The sequence below is a fragment of the Nipponia nippon genome, unplaced genomic scaffold, assembly GCF_047370975.1.
Source record: "Nipponia nippon isolate SJK-2023a ecotype South Korea unplaced genomic scaffold, ASM4737097v1 scaffold_3, whole genome shotgun sequence".
Classification (NCBI taxonomy): Eukaryota; Metazoa; Chordata; class Aves; order Pelecaniformes; family Threskiornithidae; genus Nipponia; species Nipponia nippon.
The window spans coordinates 108,194,353-108,217,518 of NW_028262347.1; the positions used below are offsets into that span (position 1 = coordinate 108,194,353).

Here is a 23,166-nt window from a genome sequence, read left to right on the forward strand (position 1 = left end):
TGCTAAGGGAAAAATAAAATGGATGTGGAATTCCTTAAAGCTCTGCACTGTCAAAATAGTAATATTCTGACTGGATATGCAAGAAAAACAAATATTTTCCTTATGCACCCGGGGTTCCTTATATTTGGGAGCATTAAAGGTGCAGATTTTAAGAAGCATAACCCTTCCCCTTTCCTAGTACTCAACCCTCATTGTTTCCCAGCCCATGGGTTTTGCAGATATTCCCAAAAACAGTCGGGATTATCACCAGATACCTCAAAGACAGGTCAAGCTACAGTCCTCCTTTTAGGCTTGGACAGTAGCCTCTGGAGGCCATTTCCTTCTAGAAACGAGGTTCTAATGATTTCCTTCTTTCAGCTTTCTGGGCTGAAGGAAGGAAAGCAGACTGGGATTTCTTGAGAGCAAAGGCAGAAAACAATCATAGAAACAACTAACTGTTTGGTGCTAATTATTTTAGTTGACTTGAGTAATACCAAGCCCAGCCAATTTCTTTATAACTGCAATTGTTAACCTAAGTTGTGCAGCTGAACAAAGTTTCTGAAGCAGAACCAGTACATTTCCAAAAGCCACATCCCAAAATCTTTAGGCTTCTACAAGATTTACACTAGTAAGGCCCCGACTTGAACTATCCCTTGAGCGGTATGAACAAGTCCTTAGTGAATTTCATGTACTAATTCGCAATGATGGGCTGAGCTCTTGATCCCCTTCCTGGGCTCAGTGAACACACGCTGGAGGAATGGCATCCGCCAGCACCAGCATCCCAAAAAGGGAGGGATCTAAGCAGCCAGCACAAATATCAAGAATTGTCTAGTTTAAACCATAACTAACTCCAGAAGTTACAGTTCTTGTTTCAAAATATCAGACTAGGTGACTGTGTGTCAGACTTTATCGCTCTGTAATGTTCAAATCTACAAATCCATTAATCTATGAATTCTGCCATCAGAGTCAGTACAAATAGTTCCAACAGCTGTGATGGAAAAACAGGACCAGGTTGTTGCTCAGTGTTCGTAAAGACATTTGCAGTCACCTGCTGCAAGCAGGCGACTTCGTACATAAATATGCTAGATCAGATTCCTCAATTCATTCCTGGCCTGGGATGGATGCACGCAATTGAAAACAGAATGTGATTTAAAAGTATTAAAAAATAACATCTACTTTAGTTGGTAATGTTCAATTTGTTTGACATCACTATGGCAAGTACTGACATACTGCATGTAACTTTTTGGCTAAAATCATTCCTAACATTTTTATCAGACAAGAAAAATAAACCATGATGAGGAAAGTCTCTTGACTCCAGAAAACAGACTGGAACTGTAGAGTTCCAAATGGAAGACCGCAGCAGATGATAATGCTTAGCATGTCACCAGATCTGATCACTAAAGAGTATCTTCCACAATTGTTCCATGGGTAATAAATATAGACTGTTAAAAAAAAAGCCAAAAATCCTGAGAAAACTCCACTACCACCAACAACCAAAACTGTAATTAGTAGCAGTCTGGATTATACCTGTATACAGCTAATGAGAGAGACAGTTGAAAAAAGTTTGTTAATTCAGATTATCAAATCAAGAAAATCAAAACTCTCGTTGAAAAAAGCCCCCATTTCTAATTTTCCATATCCTGTTATCTGTTTCCCAGTGGCGTTACCACCCTTTCCCCTTGCTTCCTCCACCTTACAGGTGGCACTAGATTTCCAAAGAACTTGGCAATTTGCTGGAGGCACATCTACTTTGAAAGGATGACAGAAGACAGCTGCAGGCTACCTGTGTTTGGGAATTATCTGCACATCTGGATTGTACAAGGATTCATTCTCAATGTAAATTATTTGTAAGGAGGTCAGGAATATTAAGGTTGTGAGTTATATATGTAAAAATACCATTTTTCATTCTCTACCTATAAGAATTACTATTATTGAAAATGTACAACAAAGATAGCCAGGTCCTCCTCTTTTTAAATTGCTATCATTATATTTAGATTTTTTTTTTCACTTTAAGAAATTTTATTTTATTTAGCACTTCTCACTTGGTGGAGATGATCTAATTTACTGGTCAGGTAAAGTTAATGCATATATTACATGGCAAGGGAAAGAGAAAAAGAACTAGAAATCTCTCTTGCTCTCCTCCTCCTAGCTGCTACACTGCAGCTAACAATCGTTCGTTGCCAGCTCAGCTTTCTGTGCTGCAAAGGCTTCTGCCCAGCCTGGTGGGACCCTCTGCTCCCCGCCCTCCTGAGCTCTGGGTTCTGTGAGGGATCATGCACTCACCTAACGTGCACAACCAGCTCATGTCCAACACTGCCTCCAACTATGAAGCCTTGTCATTGTTTGAGTCTAAATCCAGGTGCTAATCTGAATTAACAAACTCTGTTGGCTCTAATCTGTGCAGAGCCATACAAATGCATACAAGCACTCCCAGTGGATCCTGTATTTCCCAGGTTATTTCATTATCTAGGTCATTCCAACTTTCTGTCACTTTGGAAAATGGATACTTCATTTTATCTTAATTTATGATGCTACTGACAAAACTGGTTGAGTATAACTAAGTATATAACATGATTTTTATGAGACTGCAGAATTAACAACAAAAATGGAGCAAAAAGAAACAAAAGATGTCTGTGTTCAGCATGTGTGGGTTCCCAAACTTACTTTGCTTGTGCAACACCACTGTTAAGGGCAGCAGCTTCTACGAAGAATACTGTGCTGCTCGCAGTCTATACATACCACAGCTTGTGGACCGCTGCCCCAGTCTGCTCCTCCGTCAGTTACATCTATACTGCTAAAGGCATCCATCCCACCACTTCTTCTGAGTGGGGCAGAAAGGCTGAAGTTCACATTGCTCTGCACTGCCCAGCAACTGGTTCAGGTTTGGTTTGGTCCCCCATAGTGCTTGCCTGCCTCTAAGACACGATTTTCATTTTTGGTGTGTGTACTATCTGAAGTGGCTGAAATAAGCTGTGGCATATGTTATTGCCTGGCAGACTGCTATTTATTTAATGTAACACAAAGCAATAGCACATGCCATGACTGTGGGTGGATTGCCTGAAGGTACAATCCTTGTTGGGAGTGTGTTGTGTAAGACAGTATATTGTAGATGGTTTGAGACTGAGTAAGCTCTCCATCCATACTATCCAACTACAGAAGTCTCTGGAGCAAATATTCCTAGAACTACACCTAAATTCCATCTTGGAGGCAAACAGCTGGTTTACTCTAAATCCCAGGAGTGAATTAATACATATATAGGGTGGATGATCACAGGAATTTGCAGCAAAGCAGAGCGCCAACTATTTGATAGCTTAGACTTTCTGATCACAGTTGAGACACTACAGATACTTCCTTCCTTTAGCACATGTGAAGTGTCCACACACAAGGGTTGTATCAAGTTGGGGAGACCTCTACCAAGCAACACTGTGGAGTTTCCAGACAACTTTGCCAGAGAAAAGCTGTCATAACTGGGGGAGGCCCACAGTGCTAAGCTGCATAGTGATCTGTACAGAAACCCAGGACTGAGAGGATTTAAAGGAACATTAGCTGTCCTTCCTCCAGGAATGCGAGTTCTCTACTGAGCCTTTTAATCTCATTTAGAGAACAACAATTATTTTGGCATAAAACAAAAGAGCAGATTTGCAAAACAGAGAAGCATTTTCCAGAAGTAGTAAAGCAGTATTTCATCAGATTAATGTAAAAGAAAGCTGTTCCAATCCTTAAAAAAAATAAGAGAAATGTCTTACAGAGATAAATCCTAGTCTGGCATGTTCATCCCATGGCTGTGAATGACAGTGAAGAACAAAAAGTGAAGAACATAGTAAGAGTCTCAGAAAGCAGTGTTAACAGGAGAAGCAGCCAACCACAGATGTCCACAGGTGGCTCTACTACTCACATCTATTGCCAAACCCAACCATTTTAAGTGTAAAAAAAAAATTCCTAACAAATACACAACATAAACTATTAAACAAGACATGTCTCTTCAAAAATAATGTTCTACCAGCAGCAGTAATCTCTTCCATTGTTTACCACTGCTCTCCTGGAAACCCCAAGATCATACTCATAACCATACCTCAGTATTCATTCTGTTAAAAGGCACCAGAAGGCCTCTGTTGAGACTGTCTTCCTGTATGTTATAAAGCACCATCCACATCCCTGACATATTATTGTTGTTATATTATTACTACTTCAACTACTGCCACCACCACCATTATTACCGTTCATAGAATTAATACATTAGTGCCCTATGTCACTGCACAACCACAGCATGACCCTTAGCACTGCCCAAGTGACACAAAAAGAATGAATGTTCAAGGAGGAGAGGCCTGTAAGAGAAAGATTTCTATCTGTTCCTCCAGTTCCCCGAGACAGTACTGCAACCATCACCAGGAATGTCAGCAAAAGTTAATACTCCCCCAGGTAGAAATGACTTGTGCTAAGAAACCTCAGAACTTCAGTTCACACATCTATAACATTTCTGTTGATTTTCATTATACAGAAGACATCTATAACTATGTTTTGGAGAAAGAGTTAAGCTCCGTATTTGTGTAGTTTTGGAACAGCATTCCAATCTGCTTCTGTAACAGACATAAATGGGAGCATGCTGCTCAGGGACCTGCCACAAAGCCATCCTCAGATTCATGGTATTTCAGCTTAAATGTCCTATGTTGTTCTGCAATGTGTTTTAGATGTCTATCAAAAGACTAATGACATTTCTGGCATTGTTTTTGTCAGATTCTGTCTGTTTGGCACAAAAACCACATTTGATGATAATTAAGTAACAGTAACTTTTTTTCTTTTTAAATCAAAGCATTGATTTTGTCCTTACCTAGACTGACTCTTGCTTGAAGACATTACAGGAGAGGAGACTGGTCTTGCTGGTGAAGATGATGTAGCTCCTAAATTAGGAGATCCAGATGCTGTCAGAGAGTGAGCTCTTCTTGATGGCAGGTTGTTAGATGGAGAAGCATTAATAATAATATTTTGATCTATGGAGAAAACAAAAGTTTGCAGCACAATTACAACATCCGGCCCAATAAAAATGTTTTTGTCCAAGAGATCTACCTCACAATTCATTAATGCATAGTAAGACACTGAAGGGATTCTAGATTTGTCCCAAGACAGTCAAAAAGATACATTCTGAACAACACTTATGTACTCATTTCATCTGAATGGAAAGGAAGTGCTACTGAAACGAAATGAAAGAACAATCATGAACAACTACAGAAGTTAATTTAAGAGTTCATAGCATTTGGACTTTCAACTGCAAAAGTAGTTTTATACCATAAATGTATTTTTAACACCATAAAGAATGTCTGTATAAAAAGACTTTAAGCAAAACCCTGAGGGACTTTTAAGTACTGAATCTACCTGGTTCTTCTTGTTCATCAATATCTTGAGGATCCGAACCACTTCTATTACGATATTCCTTACAGCTTTTTGCCTTCCGAGTTGCCATTTCATCATCAGTGGCCTCTCCACTTTCAGCCTGGAAATAACGAGCACCATAATAAACATCCTGAAAACACTACTTTCCCCATTCTGTATCAGTGTAATCTGTAACAAAGCCATGAGATAAATCAGCTGTTCCTTACGAAACAGACTCCTGTAAGGCCGATACTAGTAGAAAAGAGACAACATAAACAGGATACATAGTGAGGTGTGGGACCATTAGGTGTTACCTCAGTTTGACATCACACAGAAGACAGCAATGATCGCGCCTCTCTAAAGTGGTGCAGCTGGTTTCACGCTATTCCGCTGGTGCATAGGAGCCCTAAAGAGGATGGATCTTGTCATTTGAGGATCTCCCCTACCTGCCCACTAGAACATGTGGATAGTGTAGAGCTGCTAGCCCCTGCATTTTCCTCTCTCCTGGCTATTGCTGAAAGTGGTTGAGTTCAGGAAAAGAAAGGAATCTGCCAGATGAAGTCCAGTTCCTGTCAGCCAAGTAAGATAAAACTGTGTGCTAACCTGAGGCGGAATAACTGTGGTAATGTTTTTGGGAACATGAAAACAAAAAGGAGCACAGAAACTGACACCAGCCTCCAAACATCACATTGCACATAAATATTTTTATTATTACCAATATTTTAGCTTTATACTGAGGTAGCACCTAAAGGTCTCAACAAGATTCTGTTTCCTTCTGCTAGCCCCAGTGCCCACATGTCCAGAGAATGCTTCAAGCATGAGAAAAGAAACCCAAACTAATGGAAAACAATAAGCCCAAAACCTGAAACTGCAATAAACAGTTTTTAAATTATCATCTAACTTCTTTTCCCTGGTTCAGAATATACAGTAACTGTAGGAAGGAAACAAATCAGCCAGAGAAGCAACAAAATACACGAATAACAAAGTATTCTACCCTCATGAGTACTTTCTTCTTTTTCTTAGCTGCGCTTATTCCCAGAGTGTTGTTTCTCTGTACACTAGGTTTGTCGGTGCTTTTGGTGAGAGTTCCTGTGCTTGTGTTTCTTGCACTCCATCGTCTGCCTCCAAACAGTTCAACAGCCTGAGCCAAGGTTGGGCCTTCAAACCTTCCATCCTCCTACAAAAATTCTCAGCGTTAACAAAACAAGGAGAATAAAAACAGACACATTTTCTTAAGCAATAATATAGACATCTCTAAGGAACCAATGAAAGACAAAACATCAAGAGGAGAAAATTTTTAATTACTGCATGAATACCAAAGGGCTATTTTGTTTGCTATTTTGGTTTTTTTTTTGGCCCTAACTCTCCTCGCTCAGTATTTCAGCACCCTTTTCAAGGACGGTCATTGCTTTTTCTTTAATAAAATACTTATTCCAAAACTCCAAACATATGAAGAGCTTCATAATAAAAAAAGATTTAACTTCAGTGTATTGAAAACATGCAAGGTTTGACAGAACATTATGTGGAGACTCAGATCGTATTGACTCAAGCTGTGTTACAAAGTTGGAGATTTGGTGCTCATCTTTAATCTTAGCTTACTTATACTAGAAACTAATTGCATTACATTAAGTTGTCGACATCTTTGAACTTATACAAAATCACAGCATCTTTTACCTGGTAAAGGCTGACATACTGTTTCCGTAGCCACTGTAGTCTTTGATCAGGGAATTTCCTCATTTTTCTTACAGCTTTAGTCAATTCCAGCAATCCATCATATAGCATTCTGGCAGTATATTTTGGAGCAACAAAGTGCAGCAACTTATTATCAGTAGTCTGAAGTCCATAAAGTAGTGTTATACCATTTTCTTCAAGGGACATATTACAAAGTTTATTTTGAACACACACAGTGTGCATATCAATGCCAGAGTGTCCCATATATACAGCCTTGGCTGAAAACAAGTCCAAAAAACCTTCCACCAGTCCAGTATTACCAAGAAACTGGTATTTACCAAGATCTGCAGTATTACCCAGCACACTCAGTTTTGCCTTAGCATTTGCAGGGCAAACCGTTGTGGGTTTTGTCCAAGTCAAAGTACTGTTGTCAGGCTGAAGCTGAAGAAAGCAACGCGCTGAGAGATGTGTCTCCTGGTCGTAATGAATGACGGTCGCCCCTTGTTGCATGAACTGATGGACATCAGCCCTGATAGATAACACATACCAGGGAATGAGTTCTATCCCATGGCAGAAAGCCTTTTGCTGCTCTTCTGTTGAATTTGTGTCCCACTCCTTCAACTGCTCAAATATATCACTTTCAGAATCGGAAAGATCTCCAATTATAAATCTGTAAGTGAACAAAGATGAGAGACTTCTATTTAGTGATACGTGTGCTGATCTATGCTATGATTGAATATTTTTTCTGCTGTAGTTTAAATAAAAAGCATACTACTGTCACTACATAATTTGGACTTACAGTCGGTGTTACAGTATTACAATTTATGCTATTGCAATTTTGAATTAATTAATAGATGCTGCTACAATTAATTATAACTCCCATAACAACGTAATCACATTTTCTTAGAACTTTCCAAACATTACGTTAACAATAAAAAACTTCAGTTTGGATTTTAAAGCCAAGTGATTCCAGTTTCTAAATCCACAGCACAAGATTGCTTCAGTTGAAATATCAAGTACCGTATGGGGAAACTGTGAGCAGGATCCAGTAGATTGAAGACAGGACTTCTAATCTCTGTTCTATTATTGATTTAATGTGCAGACCTTTCACATTATATAATTTTCTGATTAACACTTGTAAAATAGTGGTTAAAATACATGCCTTCCTCATAAGAATTTTAATGGATACTTTCCATTATAAAATTTAATTTTACTTAAGAAAAATATTAACATGAAACCTGTATGCAGCAACCAAAATTTCTGAAATATTTTACCATAATCGGAAACAGTAGATACAGAGCAACAATACTGAATAAATGGGGTAGTTTAAATAAAATTTCTTCCCTACAGAAGCTTCTAACATGTATGAATGAACAAATGATCAATATTTTGATACTGCTTTAATGAACATAAAAAAGCGCAAACTGTTCCATGTCCAGCAGAACTAATGAAGCACATTTTTCTAAGGATATCCAGCCAATAAAATGCAAAACACCTTCCTGTGAATATTCTTCAAGGCATCTTGTCCTAATACCCTCAGTGCTTCCCCTTCATATCACCACAGTACTCTCAGCTCCTGCCCCTGTCCTACCAGCTGAGCAAAAGACCATTCATGTTGTGACCCAAGTCACATATGCTATCCTCCCTAAGCTAAACAGCACAGAGAACCATTAGCTCTTCCTCAAACTCTTCTCTCCCCAGGGCACTAATTAATTTGAATTCTTCCCTTATTCCATACATCGATTCTAATGATTCCTTTATGAATTTATTCATCAGTGAGACCTCTACCTCTCCGCCAAATTTAGCTAAAAGTGGCCAACTGGCTGAGGATTTATTGCTTGTGGTGAGGGGACTGACAAACAAAGGCAGAATAACTGTATCAGCCTTAGCTGTAGCTCTATTTCCTTAAGAAATCTTCCTAAAAATAAAGGTCATGCATTATAACTGAACTGGAATAAACTGTCTTACCAGAGTCTTACCAGACACATGTACATTAAAATATTTACCTGTATTATACAAGATGAAGGTTTTCAAATTAAACAAACAACTGAAGCAGCTCTTTTTCCCCCACACCCTCAAAACAATCAAATAATTCTCTGCAAAAATGCTAGAAAATGTATTCTGAGACTAGATGTGCATGGCTGGAGGAGTCTAGTACAGTGGAAACAGAAATGGCAAAGCTTCATTTATGCCTTATTTCACATTTGATAACACTGGCATGCTGCAGATGAAAATGTACAAGAAGCAGGTAGGTCAAGCACACACATGTCATCATATCCAGGAACATAGCCTCTGACATGAGCTGCCAAAAGCGACACAGCAATCAATTATTGAGAACACACTTACAGAGCTCGGTTTGAATCAGAAGCTTTCTTTACATGGGCTGCACTGAGATGCAAGGAAATGAAAACAAAGGATAAAGGAAACATTAAAACAGATTGCAGTTTTAGAGGGGAAACTTGCACAGGATACAAAAAGGAAAAAACTTGAGGTTTTCCCCTGTTATTTTAAAAGGTAGTTACTGTAATTAGGAAAGCTTAAAAGTGAAGATGAGATCAGGCTAACAAAGCAACGCATCAAAGTTTAAAGTATTTGATTAACCGTTCTATAAAAACTGTATTTCAAACTTGAAATTTTTTGTCTTTTCCTACCTACCTTTATTTATTTGAGAACTGTCAAGACAGAGTTCTAACGAAATTTAAAGTCTGATATTTATCTGGCATGTACAGAAATTCAGGGTGATTAAACAGGTCACTGATTGCAGAGTGATAGAGTTTATTTGCTAACACAATTGGGAAAGTAATTATACCCACTACCCACAGGTTTTATTAGATGCCTTTCATTTTCTTCAAATCAAACTAATCTATCAGCTGTGGTGGGTTCATGTTCCACAATACTAGTCCAAATCAGCAAAAGGCAAACTAACTGAAAATCTTCCTTGCAATTTTAAAGTAATGAGAAACGTTATACAGCGCATTTTTCTGCCTTTATGACCACAAGACTACAACTAGCAGGTAATACATAATTATTGTATCATTTGGATTTTATAATGTTGTATGCAAATATGACTGAGGTCTGACAAGAAAGAGACCTAAGTTTCTCCCTTAGAATGCTTTAGTTGTTCATAGCATTAAAAATAAACCAAACGTTGCAGCCTGCATACAACAGGGTATGCAGAATATGGCCCTTCTGCCTCTGCAGCAATTTGCTCCTGTGCCCCACCCAGCCCTCTGAATGCCCAGGAAAGATATGGCAGATGAACAAGGAATTTCCGAAGTCTATGAGGTACTTGAGCTAAATTAATACTTTCAGAAGTAGTTTTCTACAAGTCATTATACTGTTAAAATCAGTACTTGCTGCACCAGAACTACAGATACTAATAACTGAGTAGTTAGGTTTCCTGATTCAGGCTACTAACTTTAATTACCTATCAGCAGTTCCGTTCATTTAAATTTTAAACTTTCATTTCAGCGTCATACTAGCTTTTATTTTTTTTTTTTTGCACTTAATTCCTACTTTAATTAGAGTGGAACTTACTAGATTATATTTAAATATAAAGCATAAATAACTAATTTATCAAGAACTGATTTCATAAACACATAACAAAGAGAACTTAATTTTCTCCATATTGTTCTTTTATATTTAAATTCTACTTTGTTCATCCAAGCGAAATGTTGATTGTGACTGTGAGTTGCAAGCTGAGCTTAAAGCATATTCATTAACAGAAATGATTCCTGAAAGAAAGCATTTGAACTGAAGTAAGTCAAGAGACAACATAAATGGACAGAGAAGTGGGACTGTCTTTCTCGGCTTAATCTACTGCTCCACTTCCCAGAAGCAACTAAAGCCAGATGCGAATAATTCTATTAGAAACCATTCTTTCAGGAAATAATGATTATTTATTTGAAATGAAATTTAGAAATGCACGTTAATGAAATAAATGCATTTAAAACAGGAAGATGGTAGTTCCTTCTCAGGCAGTCACTCATTAGATTTTATGTGTAAGCAGCTGAAATATGGTGGATATTTCTGAACATATGGATATTTCTGATACACATTATCAATAAAATACCTCAAGCAGTGACCTAAGCATGCTCTTTTATGCAAACCCTCACGTAATTTTACAGCACTTCACCTCTGAACAGTACAGTTCTGTTACTTAATTTGAAGTCACTCCAACACTCTTGCTTAGTTTAAAGCTGAGCCACCTATGTCTATACGGGCTGCAACTTCACTGCAAAGCAACATTCTAGAAGATCAAGGGATGTCTTAAACTTTGCATTTACCATATTTCTTGCTGGTGAATAGTACAGAATATACCAGGTCTTCAGAGTGAAAATCTGAGGTTACTGAACACTGGGCTTTTACATGGGACACAATTAAGTAAACTTCTATGTAAAAGAGCAGGACTACAACAACCTGAAAATTCAAAATGTGTACTGACTTACACATGTTTTCTGGACATAATTTAAAAGCCTCAGATGAACATGTCCTTAAAAGAAGAGGTCTTTTGAAGGATAATAAATAACCTTTATTTTGAAGGGGGCAGAATGCTGCCTGAGCATGCAGAATATAATGTTCTGAACTCTGATAACAGATATGTCCTGGTGCTATTCCTGTCACCACAGATCAAAATTGTAATCATAACTGTGGATTTTTAAAGCTCTGTGTGTAAGACGAAAAGGATTTACCCTTATCGTGAGAGGAAGTAATTACATCATGAGGGAAAACATAACTATACTGAGAGTTTCCAAGCGTTTGAGAACTTAGCATAACTCCAGAGGGGTAAAGTTCTGAATTGGAAGAGGATAAATACAAGGGAAGATGTTAAAGTCACCCTTAATACTAAAAGCGAGCCTTAGTAAAAGAAGATTAAAGATTAAAAACATGAACTATACAAGTGACAATAGAAAATAAAATGATACCTACTGGTACCGGTTTTTGTCCTTAAAAGAGTTTTTTCTTGAATTGCTCCCTTCACTAAAATTATCTTCACCCTCTTCAGATTCCAAACTGCGATTGCAGCTCCGAATAGTTTGAAAGATATTGTTTGCTGTTGATTCTTTTTCTGGATTATTTAAACCATCTTGGCCTACTCGTTGCAAGAAATTATCTTGTCCGCTGTAATCTGAAACAAACTAGAGATATCTGAAAGATTAGTATAGTAACAAATAGAATATTGTGTCATCTACTTCTCACTGGAGAAATTTTTACGAGAATTAAGAATATTTAGCATGTATTTCTTATTAGCTTCTAATGGGATTTTGTACCTACTTTCAATCCCAAACAGACCAAATCACTGCATAAATCAAGTAACAATCAAGTTACAATAACTCCTGCAAACTTTTTAAAAGCCTCAGTCTTAATCTTTTCATGTAACGGGAGCATTGTTCTTTTAAAACCAAAATGATAAAACTCAAAGGAATTGCTTCTTTTCATAGAGGAAAAGCTTAATCCACTGAGCTTCCAAATTCCATTTTTAAGGAACTGAAAACCTTCCAATTCCCAATGAGTTAAGTGGAAGGTCAGAGCATTTAACAGGAAATAGTTCTTTAAGGATTTACATACTTACTTTACCCGAAGTATAAACATGATCCTTTGGTACTAACTAATTTCTCAGTACTCTGATACTGAACTAGGTATAAACAACCATATATCAATTGCTACAGTAACTATGGGAAATGAATTGCGGTCCATGTAACTGAACAGTCTAGCAACACCCTAGTTTAGAAAACTTTAATTAGATCACTCTCGTTTGGAAAACTTTAATTAGATGATGCCTTCATATAAAATAATAAACAATATAAATTAAAATAATATAATATAAAGCAAAGCACTGCATGTCTATGAACATAACCTCTTAGAATATCAATCTCATTTACCTCTAATGTTTCATCCTGGGAGTTATATCGTGGACAGAGTCTGATGAGGCTCGATGCTCCATCCAAAACTTCACAAAGCTCTTTTAAAAATACACCACAGAAAGGAACAACTTTACAGCCTGGAATATTGAGTGCCCGGCTGACCACTTTCCTGTATTCAGATGATGACTCATGTTGTGCCATAGCATCTTTCAGACTTCGCATGGTTTCAATATCAGACTGGTCCATAAATTGCCACATTTTTAAAACTTTTCTTGACCTATTACAAAAAGAGATCACAACATTTATTAAAAAAATTAAAAACCATTTACATTCAAGTTCAACACTTGCAGCATATATGTAACAGAGGAAATTATCATCATTACTCAGAAGTGAATTAATGAAATGAAGGTCATTATTTTTATGAAAATTCTGGTTCGTGGGCCATTTTCCCCCTTTTGAATTATTAAAGAACAAAACTAAAAAGGAGAAACAAGCAGTCTGATCTACTGGTGTAACATTTGACATTTTAATAAAAGCCCAGCTGCGTAAGACATACAAGCAGGCTTTCTAACATTTTCCTTGTGTCATTGCCTTAAATTTATAAGGGCCTGGGAAGAAATAAGAAAAGATGAAGGAAATGGCACAAAGATAAGCCAGTTGTATTATGAACAATCCATAAACTTAGCAAAAGGGTTTTTTTAACTAAATTTATTTAAAATAATTTACGACGATTTTTTTTCCCATTTCACTCACAAAATAAATTTTTTATTTTCATGGAAATAAATAAATCAGGACCATGTTCCAGCTCTCAGGCACCAATGCAGTGCTGTAGATGAAAAGAATCTTTGATTTCAAACAGAAATAGCTCCTGATGCTCCCCGAGGACTGCTAGTACCGCTGGGAGGCCTCTCACCTTCTAGGCTGTATGGCTGTGCAATCGTAAGGCCTTTCCACCCACCCCTGGCCCCAGACATACCAAAAGGTCTGCAGAAATGCTAACAGTAGAATGTCCTTAACCCCACTTTCTGTCCCTGTCCCGGAAACTCTGCTAATCAGCACAAGCCTTCCTCTCCTCTCTTTCCCTTATGCTGTGCAGATGCATTAGAGATAAAATTAAGCCCTTAATTTGCTTTGCATTTTCCCCTCACAACTTACATGGCTTGCAGACTGGGGATGCATTCTGCTCAAAAAGACTCTCCATGTCTATGAGTGTTTCAAATGGATTTTATATACCGAAAATGTAAGCAAATAGCTCAATGAGAATCCTTACTAAACCACGAAGGGTGACAATACAAACACTTTAAAGCTTTGTTACACAAACATGATATACAAAGAGGGTCAGAGCTAAGAGATGGGAAATTTGATCTTAACTCTTCCCTGTTCAGTCCAATTTGTTGCCCTCTGAACTGCCTGTGCAAAGGCACTGCTGTCCTGCTCAGCCGGCCCTGCTCGAACCTGCAATTCTGTAGGAGAGCTAGCAACTAACTGTCTTTAACCCCACACTCCGTCTTTCTCCTGGAGAGACTGCAGGTCTGGCTATATGTGACCATGACAGCATGAGAACCCAGCATCAGTCGCAAGTAAATTGGAGGGGTTAAAAAAAAAGAGGTTTAACTGGTTTTTGTTTTGTTTTGTTTTGTTGGGGGTTTTTGTTGGTTTGGGTTTGTTGTTTGTTTTTGGGGGTTTTTTGTTTGTTTGTTTGTTTTAACAATTTAAGACTGACTCTTTTAGAACGTTACCACAATTATGCTTCACTTGTGTTCTGGAAACTCCAGCCTCAAGTTACAGTAGTTTTAGTTGATTACGGATAAACCACAACTGCTTTCCCACCTTCTTTTCACATTTTAAAAATTTCTGTTTAAAAAAAAGTATGTTTTCTAATGTAACATATTTAGTATGTACCAGGAAAATCAATGGTGTCTCCAAAGCATTTTGAAAAAAACAGCTTTTAGCATGCTTCATCTTTCCAAAAGGGATTACTAGAAAGTCACAGGGTGAGATGATGTGATTTAGCCATGGATTTCTGTTTAGCCCATTGTTCTCCAGCGACATCTGCTTAACGGAAGCTGCAGTGTAATCTGTCACCGAAAAGCCATTTAAAAAAAGAGTTGCCAGTACCTTAGCCCTGCCAGAAATTCCATTACAGCATTGTAGTTGCCCATATTCCAGCAGCATTTTGCCACATGTACTAAATATGAGAAGACTTCTCGTTTCTCCTCCATAGAACCTGCAGTCAGGACCAGCCAGGTAACCCATGAGCTCACCTTGTAAAATAAAACAGACAGTACAGTCAGCCAAAGCAATGTCACTTGACGGATAATGTAGGGTTTTTTGGTTTCCTTCTGTCAGGAGGGTATCATTAAAAGTTCTACTTATACACTCACGACCAAATCACATATGCATTGCAATCACACCTTACACACAGACATACTCTCATTACAACAGTTAAATCGTTAACTACTCTAGAAATACTTACATTAAACAAAAAAGTACTGTATCTTAATACAAGATATTCTGAATATGCATTCAGGCCACGGAAGAAAACGGACAGCTTAAGGTAGTGCTGATTTCTAAAGCTGCCAGAGAGATCTGCAGTGTAAATTCTGATTAACACAGCTTACAAACCTCAGCCTCACACTGAATAACCCTTGTTCTTACAACATGGACAGTGAAAGTTGATAAATTGGAATTAATTTTTTTTTTAATTTCACAAAACTGGTAGTTGTATTTGATGTACAAATTTGCTAATTCCTATATGCACTGAACATTTAAAATAATTCACATTATCTATTTGCAAGATCACAAATGAAGTAAACAAAAAACCCCCCACCTTCCTAAGTGTGACCATACTACCAACTTCTGTTCAGTGATTAATTAATGCCAGAATCAGAAATTAACTTAGTACATTATGTTGTTCGTATTTAAACAAATAAAAACCAAACCTTCATTTTATCAGTGTGCAGATTTTCTTTCCAGTTTATGTTCCCACAACATCCATAAAAAGTAGCTATATTTCACATGGAAACCTAATTTAAACCAACTGTTCCTTTTTACAATATGATTCCCTGGGGGACTTGATTTTTGTCATTGTGTAAACACTTAGGAAGCAATAAACGTGATTTGTTTACTGACACTGAGTTCCATTCTTTAGTCCTGAAGGATTCAAGTGTTTACAGACAATACCAGTGTGAGAAGAGGCTTATAAAAATTAGAAAATATTAGTTCACCCCTCAGGGGGCGTAGACTTCTATTTAAATAACCAAGCATGAGAAATAAAATATAAACGCATTAGTACTATCAGGAAAAAAATCCACTAAAAATATATAGTTTCCATTTATGCACGTCTATATAGACACAGTGTTCTGAGCCTCTCACTCCTGAGGGAGAACAGTCAAAGAATATGAAAAATCTAAGTTACTGTTTAATCTTTCTGATGCCCAAAGCAATCAGGAACAACAAATCACAAATGTGCAGATGAGAAGACAAGCTATAGCTCCAATATAAGCAACGTATACATGTGTACAAAAAAATCCCATTTTTAAGACTAAAGAAACGAGGTTATAAAATTATTCTGTCTTTCATGCAGCGAGGACATCCTCAGCAGTGCATACCACAGGGATGGGCTGCTCTAATGGGACGTGAGGATCAGGGGACAAGGGATCCGTTAATAAACAGCGTTCCACCTGCTCTAGCCCTCATCGAACAGCTTGCGTATGGAAAGCAAGAGCTGGAAGAAACCTGCTTCAAGTCTAGTGACAATCGAAAGAAAACAGGTTAACTACTATTTCAGTAATTACTGTATGTTTTTATAACTAACATAGAATCATAGAATCGTTAAGGTTGGAAAAGACCCTTAAGATCATCGAGTCCAATCGTTAACCTAGCACTGCCAAGTCCACCACTAAACCATGTCCTGAAGCACCACCTCTACCCGTCCTTTAAATACCTCCAGGGATGGAGGCTCAACCACATGTAAGAATAGAAAAGAGTAGGAACAGATAACAGGTACAGAGCTTTCAGCAAAGGTAGAACAAGTACCAGAGTCTAATGACGTACATATAAACACGCTCAAGAAGCTTTCCGAAACACAGCCTTAATGCACTGTTGCTGTAGAGGCCACAATACAAAAAAAAAAAAAACCAAAACCCGAACAACAAACAAGCCTATTCATATTGCCTGCCCTGTACAAGATATATCTAATCGCTGCACCAGCTCTGAATGACAACTTGAATTTAGCTAAAATTTTATTTGAAGTGCTCAACTGGTTATTCCTAAAATGTAAAAACTGACTCAACAAAGTGCATACCTGAATAGTACAAAGGCATGGAAAAATCCAAAAAAATCAGAGCACTGCATGACACGGAGGTCAAATGAGGGCAAAAACAGAATAAAAGGTAATAAATTAAATGCATAAAAATATCAGAAATTGTGAAACAAAACAGTTAAATCTATGATTCAATGTTGGCATGGATTTGTTTGTGTATGCTGGAATAAAATTACGTATTGTTTTTGGATATTATTCCCATTTTCCAGAAACGGCTCTGTTAGGGAATGCAAATGTTGAACATGCAATATCCAAAAAAATTTAATATTTTTTGGTATGAAATACCAACTGCGGTAACGACAGTTTGATTAATATGTGTTTAAACATTTTAAAGAATAATATAATTTTAAACAGATCTGTTTTAATCTAAGGTAGTAAAGATGTAATGGTCAGGAGAAAACTATCAAAATTGATAAAGAATGTCTAAAAAGGCAATTGAATTCAGACTCCCCACTAAGAAGCAACCTTGAAACTAGGACAGTCACTTGTTGAAATTTTATTTAATAGAGAGTTTAGGACTGCTATAAACAGTTATGATGAACTCTTACAAACACTCTGTAAAAGCAAACAAAAAATGATAAAGGTCAGCATGAACAAGGCTTTGCAGCCTCGAGATGGCATATGTATATGTAAGAGCAAAATAAGGGTGCAAAAGGCAGTAGTCTCCCATGAAGTTTATGCTCGCTCCGTTTGCAGGACAAGAATAGACTTACAGGAAGGGTAGAAAACATGTAAAAAATCTTTCACGAAACAAGAAGAAAAAATAAATCGTCTGAATCTCTACATTTTAGAACAGAATGGGCAAAGGCAGATATAATGGATTGGGCAGCATCAGGGGACAGAACTGGGCATCTGAAGATACAACCCACTCCTGATAAATAATGAACATGCCTGCTTTAGAACCTTCAGTATTTTCATATTTCCTGGAGATCAGGAAAGTGTGAGGAGCAGGCTGGGACACTTCAGTCAGATGCAGATAATGGAAAACTTCATTCATGTGATTTTACACGTTGATGAACTTAGGAATGAAACAGAATTGTTCCTCTACAGATGCTACAGACTGTTTCGACTTATGGTTCTTTTATGTCGTATCTAGCAGTAGCCAGGAGTATAAATTGAGCGTTCTGGTGGCTCTGAATAGCATCAGGTCTCCATAAAGTTTTTCTATGAATTGTTCAGACACTGTTGGTTGATTAATCTGAATGCATCATACGGCCCCCAGAAAGGGGGGTTTATGGGCTTCTCTAAAAGCACAATAGCCTGGTACCCCAAAACTGATTTCCTGGAAGGTGTCATCAGTCTGAGACCAGAACAGGGATGATTAAAATGCAACAGTACTGTCAGAAAGGAGGGAGCAGAGGAAAGGAGCTGTGAAGAAAGGCCGTCTCATTTCATTCAGAGAGGTTATTGCTGAGTGCTGTGCCTAACATCTGCAAATCTTTTCTACTCCTAGCTTTTTTAGTGAAGACAGCTGGAAAGGGAGGAGAATTCAGTCAGATAACAGAGCTGAGGGGTCACTTCCCCAAAATTAAACATCGTCCTGGCATCCAGCTAGGAAACAAACACAGAATTAATAAGTAGAACTATCAGTTATCCACTTAAAATGCCATAAAGGATTTTTCTCACTGAAGTTTTGAAGGTGGGAGATCTGGTTGAATCAGTAGTCTTTAAAGGAGCAGAAAGTTGACTGAGATTGCTTCCCAGCTCTGAACTCCCTGAAGATTTTATTCTGCCCAGGCGGACTGAACGGATGGATCCAAGAACTTTATCATGAAGAACAATATTCTAAATAAACGCATACTGAAATAGCTTGGGTATGGCATTAATTTGAGATGATTATTCATAATGGCCATAGCTAAAATGAACAACATACAAACAACATTGAAATGCAGGCAGGTTGAAAGGACTGTGATCTCCAGGAAACATCATGTTTGACAATTTAGAGGAAACTTAAGTTTATTAATTAAAACATACACTCATTAAACAATACTCAGTAAACATACTCATGAATTTTGTGATTTATTGATAAATACATGAATGGTCCAGAGTATATCCTCGAAGGAATGCCTCCATAGGAATCACCAACATTCTCAGACAACTGTATAGCTGCCACTGGATCCCCAAAATACCTGATGATGCATATACTACATTTGTTCTGCCTGGGATGCATAAGGCTTCCTCTGCACATATGGTGTTCAAGAAATAACAAACTTTTCAAGATCTTCATCCAAACGAAAGTTCAGAATTGGGATTCCTCAGATGTCTGTGTACATCTGAGCTAGATGCACCTCACACAAAAGAAAAGCAGAGAACAACTCTATATATGTACATATTTCTTCGTGATTATGGAAATCACCTGGAAGTTGAATTGAAAACCCTGGGTTTTGTACTTTGGGAAGCAAGCAGTACAGACAGTATTCTGAAGTGGTACAGTGTCTCTGCCACTAAAACCAGGTGTGATCTCTACCTCCAAGAGGGGGTTTCCAGCAGGGTGAACAGAGCCAAAGGAGGCTCCATCCTGGCCAGAAGCAGGCAGTGACTTCTGGACGCTTCAGCCGGATGGATACAGAATGGCACCTCCTCTTCCAGCAATTCATTCCTGGATGGCTGGCAGAGCTACCTCCCCAGCTGCATCACACCTGAGGAGCACCTAACCCCAGGACGAAGTACCATCAGGTGGTCAGCTGCCTAGTTAGCAGGCTGCCACTACATCAGCATGAGGGCTTCGCAGCTCTGGCACTGCCTGAACTAGCGAGCTCCGGGACCAGAGACAGCACACCCCAGTCAAAAGACTGCACAGTAGCAGCCTTGCCGAGAAGATCAAAATACATTGCGAGTATTCGTCAGTATGAGCAGTAACACTTTTTGGACCAAGTTTTTGTGTTGGGTATCATTTTAATGTCAGATCACAATCTATATATTAATCATTATTTCCTTAGTTTACTTTTTTTCACACTCGACTTACATAGTTCTGTTTACATAACTCATTTTAAACTCTCTTCAGAACAGAAATCATCACAGCAAACCTATAATTAGATTTCTGCTGCACTGCTGATGAGTCTGAAAAGTATGAGAAAATGTATCGTGGCTTCATTACTATAATCCACATGATTGCAAGACACAAGAAAATTCATAAATTGAAACACGATCCACTCAAGTTGATAATAACATCCATCTTTTCATTCAGATGGATAAAAATGAGTGTCCTTCAGGATTACTGCATACTAATATTAAGTAGTAAACAAACAAAATCAAATCAAATAGATACTTAGTTAAGATTTAAATATTTTCTGGTGACCTAATACAGAGAAGCACTGACAACATTGTGCCAAATTAATTTCAGATATATTGTAAAGTAGCTTTATTTGGAAATTTTCAGAGGTACAGGAGCCTCCTTCAAATCTGAGTCTGAGCACAGAGGATTTGCATCAGGTGTCCAGGCAATGCAGTTGCATTGTTGAGCAACGATGTCAAGCACAGTAGTACGTAAAGATCTGTATAGTTTTAGGTTTTTTAAAATTACCTTTATATCACCTCTTACTATTTTAACTACACTAAAATCTATTCTTTTCAGTAAACTGTTTTTTTAAGGTTTTTAGGCTAATCTTACTTTGATCAAAGTTTTCAAATAAATTCAAGTTAAATATTGCTAATGCGTTCAGGAAAGGCATATTATAACTCAGTGTTCATCTTCAAATATACTGTGACTATTTCTCAGTCAGTGACTGAGTCTCATTCAATGTTTCAACTTAGTTAACTTGGAATTTTTTCACAACTGTAGCAATGATAGACCTTTATTAGGATAGACAATCGTTCCTTTTTCAGGACATCACATTCCCAGAAGGCTCCAGAGATTTCTGCTATGATTTTCAGAAGTCCCTTTTCATTTGTATTTTTTTAAAAAGGCAATTAAATAAGACCAAAAAGTTCCTATAACTCAACTGTCAGAATTAATAGCAGGAATACATTTGTTTAAACTTATAGCATTTTATTAAGAAAAAACCAAATAAACTCACCCTAAACTTTTAAACATGGGAAATCTATATCAATCATTTAAAAAATGAGACTACGTTTTTGACTGCCTAATCACTGAACTACCGCTGATTTAAAGTCATGTCTACATGCATGCAAAAATCTCCCAATTTGTCAGGGGCAGGATACAGCTTATTTACTGATGCTCAGCTGTTTTTACTAATAGGATATGAAGGATGTAAAAGAGACACCCATGTGGTATTTGATCCTCAAGGTATGGCACATGACCTTAAAGTCCCTACAAGTACAAACTACAGGACTGTTTACCATTTACTTATGGGAATCCTGCTCCATGCAAGTACACAGGATGGAACAGCACATAATGCATGTTCAACTATTAACTGTATCCCTAAATTTGCCATGCATTTAACTTTACTCCTTTTCTTCTTTTAGTCTTCTAATACTCAAGACTACAATAATTCATATATATATATATATATAAAATTATTTACTATTCTTTATATAGCTGCTAGAGAATGTATTCTGTGATTTTTTTAAATGGGAATTAATTTATTGTTTATCTTTTATCAGAATGTAAATGCAGAAGTGGTATGGAGGGAAGAAACTATTAAGAACCTTCACCTGTGAAGCCCAGTGTTCTGTCATTTGTACTGCTTTACACTCATTTCCCCAGCTCTTAAGTTTATAAGGCTTTTACAGCAATTCCCAAGCTACATACTTCAGTGGGTGATGCTACATGGAAGAAATGATGTCTTCTATTTTTATATTACATTTTTTAGGAACTTCATAATACTGGAGAGATGCAGCTTTCAGAGGTGGAATTAGCAAACACAGTTGTCTACCTGAAGTTTAACACTTACCATTGCCAGCAAGTAAAATAAAATATTTTAGCTTAGCACAAAGTAAGATTACAGTACATACCTTCTCCAACACCTAACATGTAAGAATTAGCCATGGATATCTTTCTGTAATAAATTGTAGCCAATTTAACTACTGCCTACAATGGAGCAAGAAAGCAAGCAATTTTAATACTGATGAAATAAAGTATGTGTATGAGAAGTCTCTGAATACAAACCAAGAAGTTGATTTTTCAGGTATCCAAAGGATAAGCATGGCAATCTGTAACCCATTTAACCAAGCCATTCTGGTTTTAATGATTTTGTTTGGTAAAATCAAGACATTTAAGCAAAATCTGAAGAACATGAAAAATCAATGTAAAACAATAACCTTCATCAGATGTCATGCAGTATTTATGGCAAGAGGGAAAAACATATATTATCTTGTTTAAAAGCAGAATTCTTACTGTATCAGTGTACTCTGATTTCTCCCTCTTAAAAAAAAAAAAAAAAAAAAGAAATCCACCTTTCACAACATTACAAAGTCTTTCCACAAAGTAAAAGTGTTGTTGAGGGATATTATTCTTATAAAACTACAGGGAGCAGATTCATCTTTATGAGGCATTTTAAAACACTAGCAATATGCAGCATTAGCACCAATAGCTGGCTACCGTGAGCTCCTTTGCACTGCTAACTGTGCACAAACCCATCAGTGCATACTGATGAATATAAGGATCACAGTACATAACACAGAATTGGTTTATTTTACATGGGTTTCACTAAAGTTTCATTATTAAAATTTTTGGGCTTTTGGTATAATATGCAACATAATTTTTTTAAGCTGAGTTCTTTAAATTGCATATCTTATGAGCAGATGGTTCACTTTACATGCTTGAGTGAAATTATATAACCTTACAAAGGACATTTACCATTTTGAATCTGATTAAACACTATTCCAAACAAGGACTGGAAACAGTTTGATATTTGTACAAACGCAATCTTTTTAAAAGTATTATGCAAACCCATTTAGGCATTGCAAAAAAATGCTGAACTAAGAGACAGAGCGCAATATTTATTTACATTCCATTATTTCAGTAAAATGATATGTCTGTGTTTTGAAAGTGAGGGTTTA

The 23,166-nt window shown here is 37.2% G+C and overlaps 1 protein-coding gene across 2 annotated transcripts in view; it reads right to left on the reverse strand.

The window, feature by feature from the left end:
* Positions 1-23,166, reverse strand: part of PLCE1 (phospholipase C epsilon 1) — a 172,806-nt gene that overhangs the window by 31,505 nt on the left and 118,135 nt on the right. For both annotated transcript variants that reach the window (XM_087764482.1, XM_087764483.1), the window contains 7 exons: positions 15,000-15,145; positions 12,900-13,158; positions 11,947-12,155; positions 7,021-7,687; positions 6,341-6,523; positions 5,350-5,467; positions 4,808-4,967 (listed from right to left, as the gene is read on the reverse strand). In XM_087764482.1, coding sequence (XP_087620608.1) covers positions 4,808-4,967; positions 5,350-5,467; positions 6,341-6,523; positions 7,021-7,687; positions 11,947-12,155; positions 12,900-13,158; positions 15,000-15,145 — 1,742 coding nt within the window. The remainder of the gene's footprint in view (positions 1-4,807; positions 4,968-5,349; positions 5,468-6,340; positions 6,524-7,020; positions 7,688-11,946; positions 12,156-12,899; positions 13,159-14,999; positions 15,146-23,166) is intronic.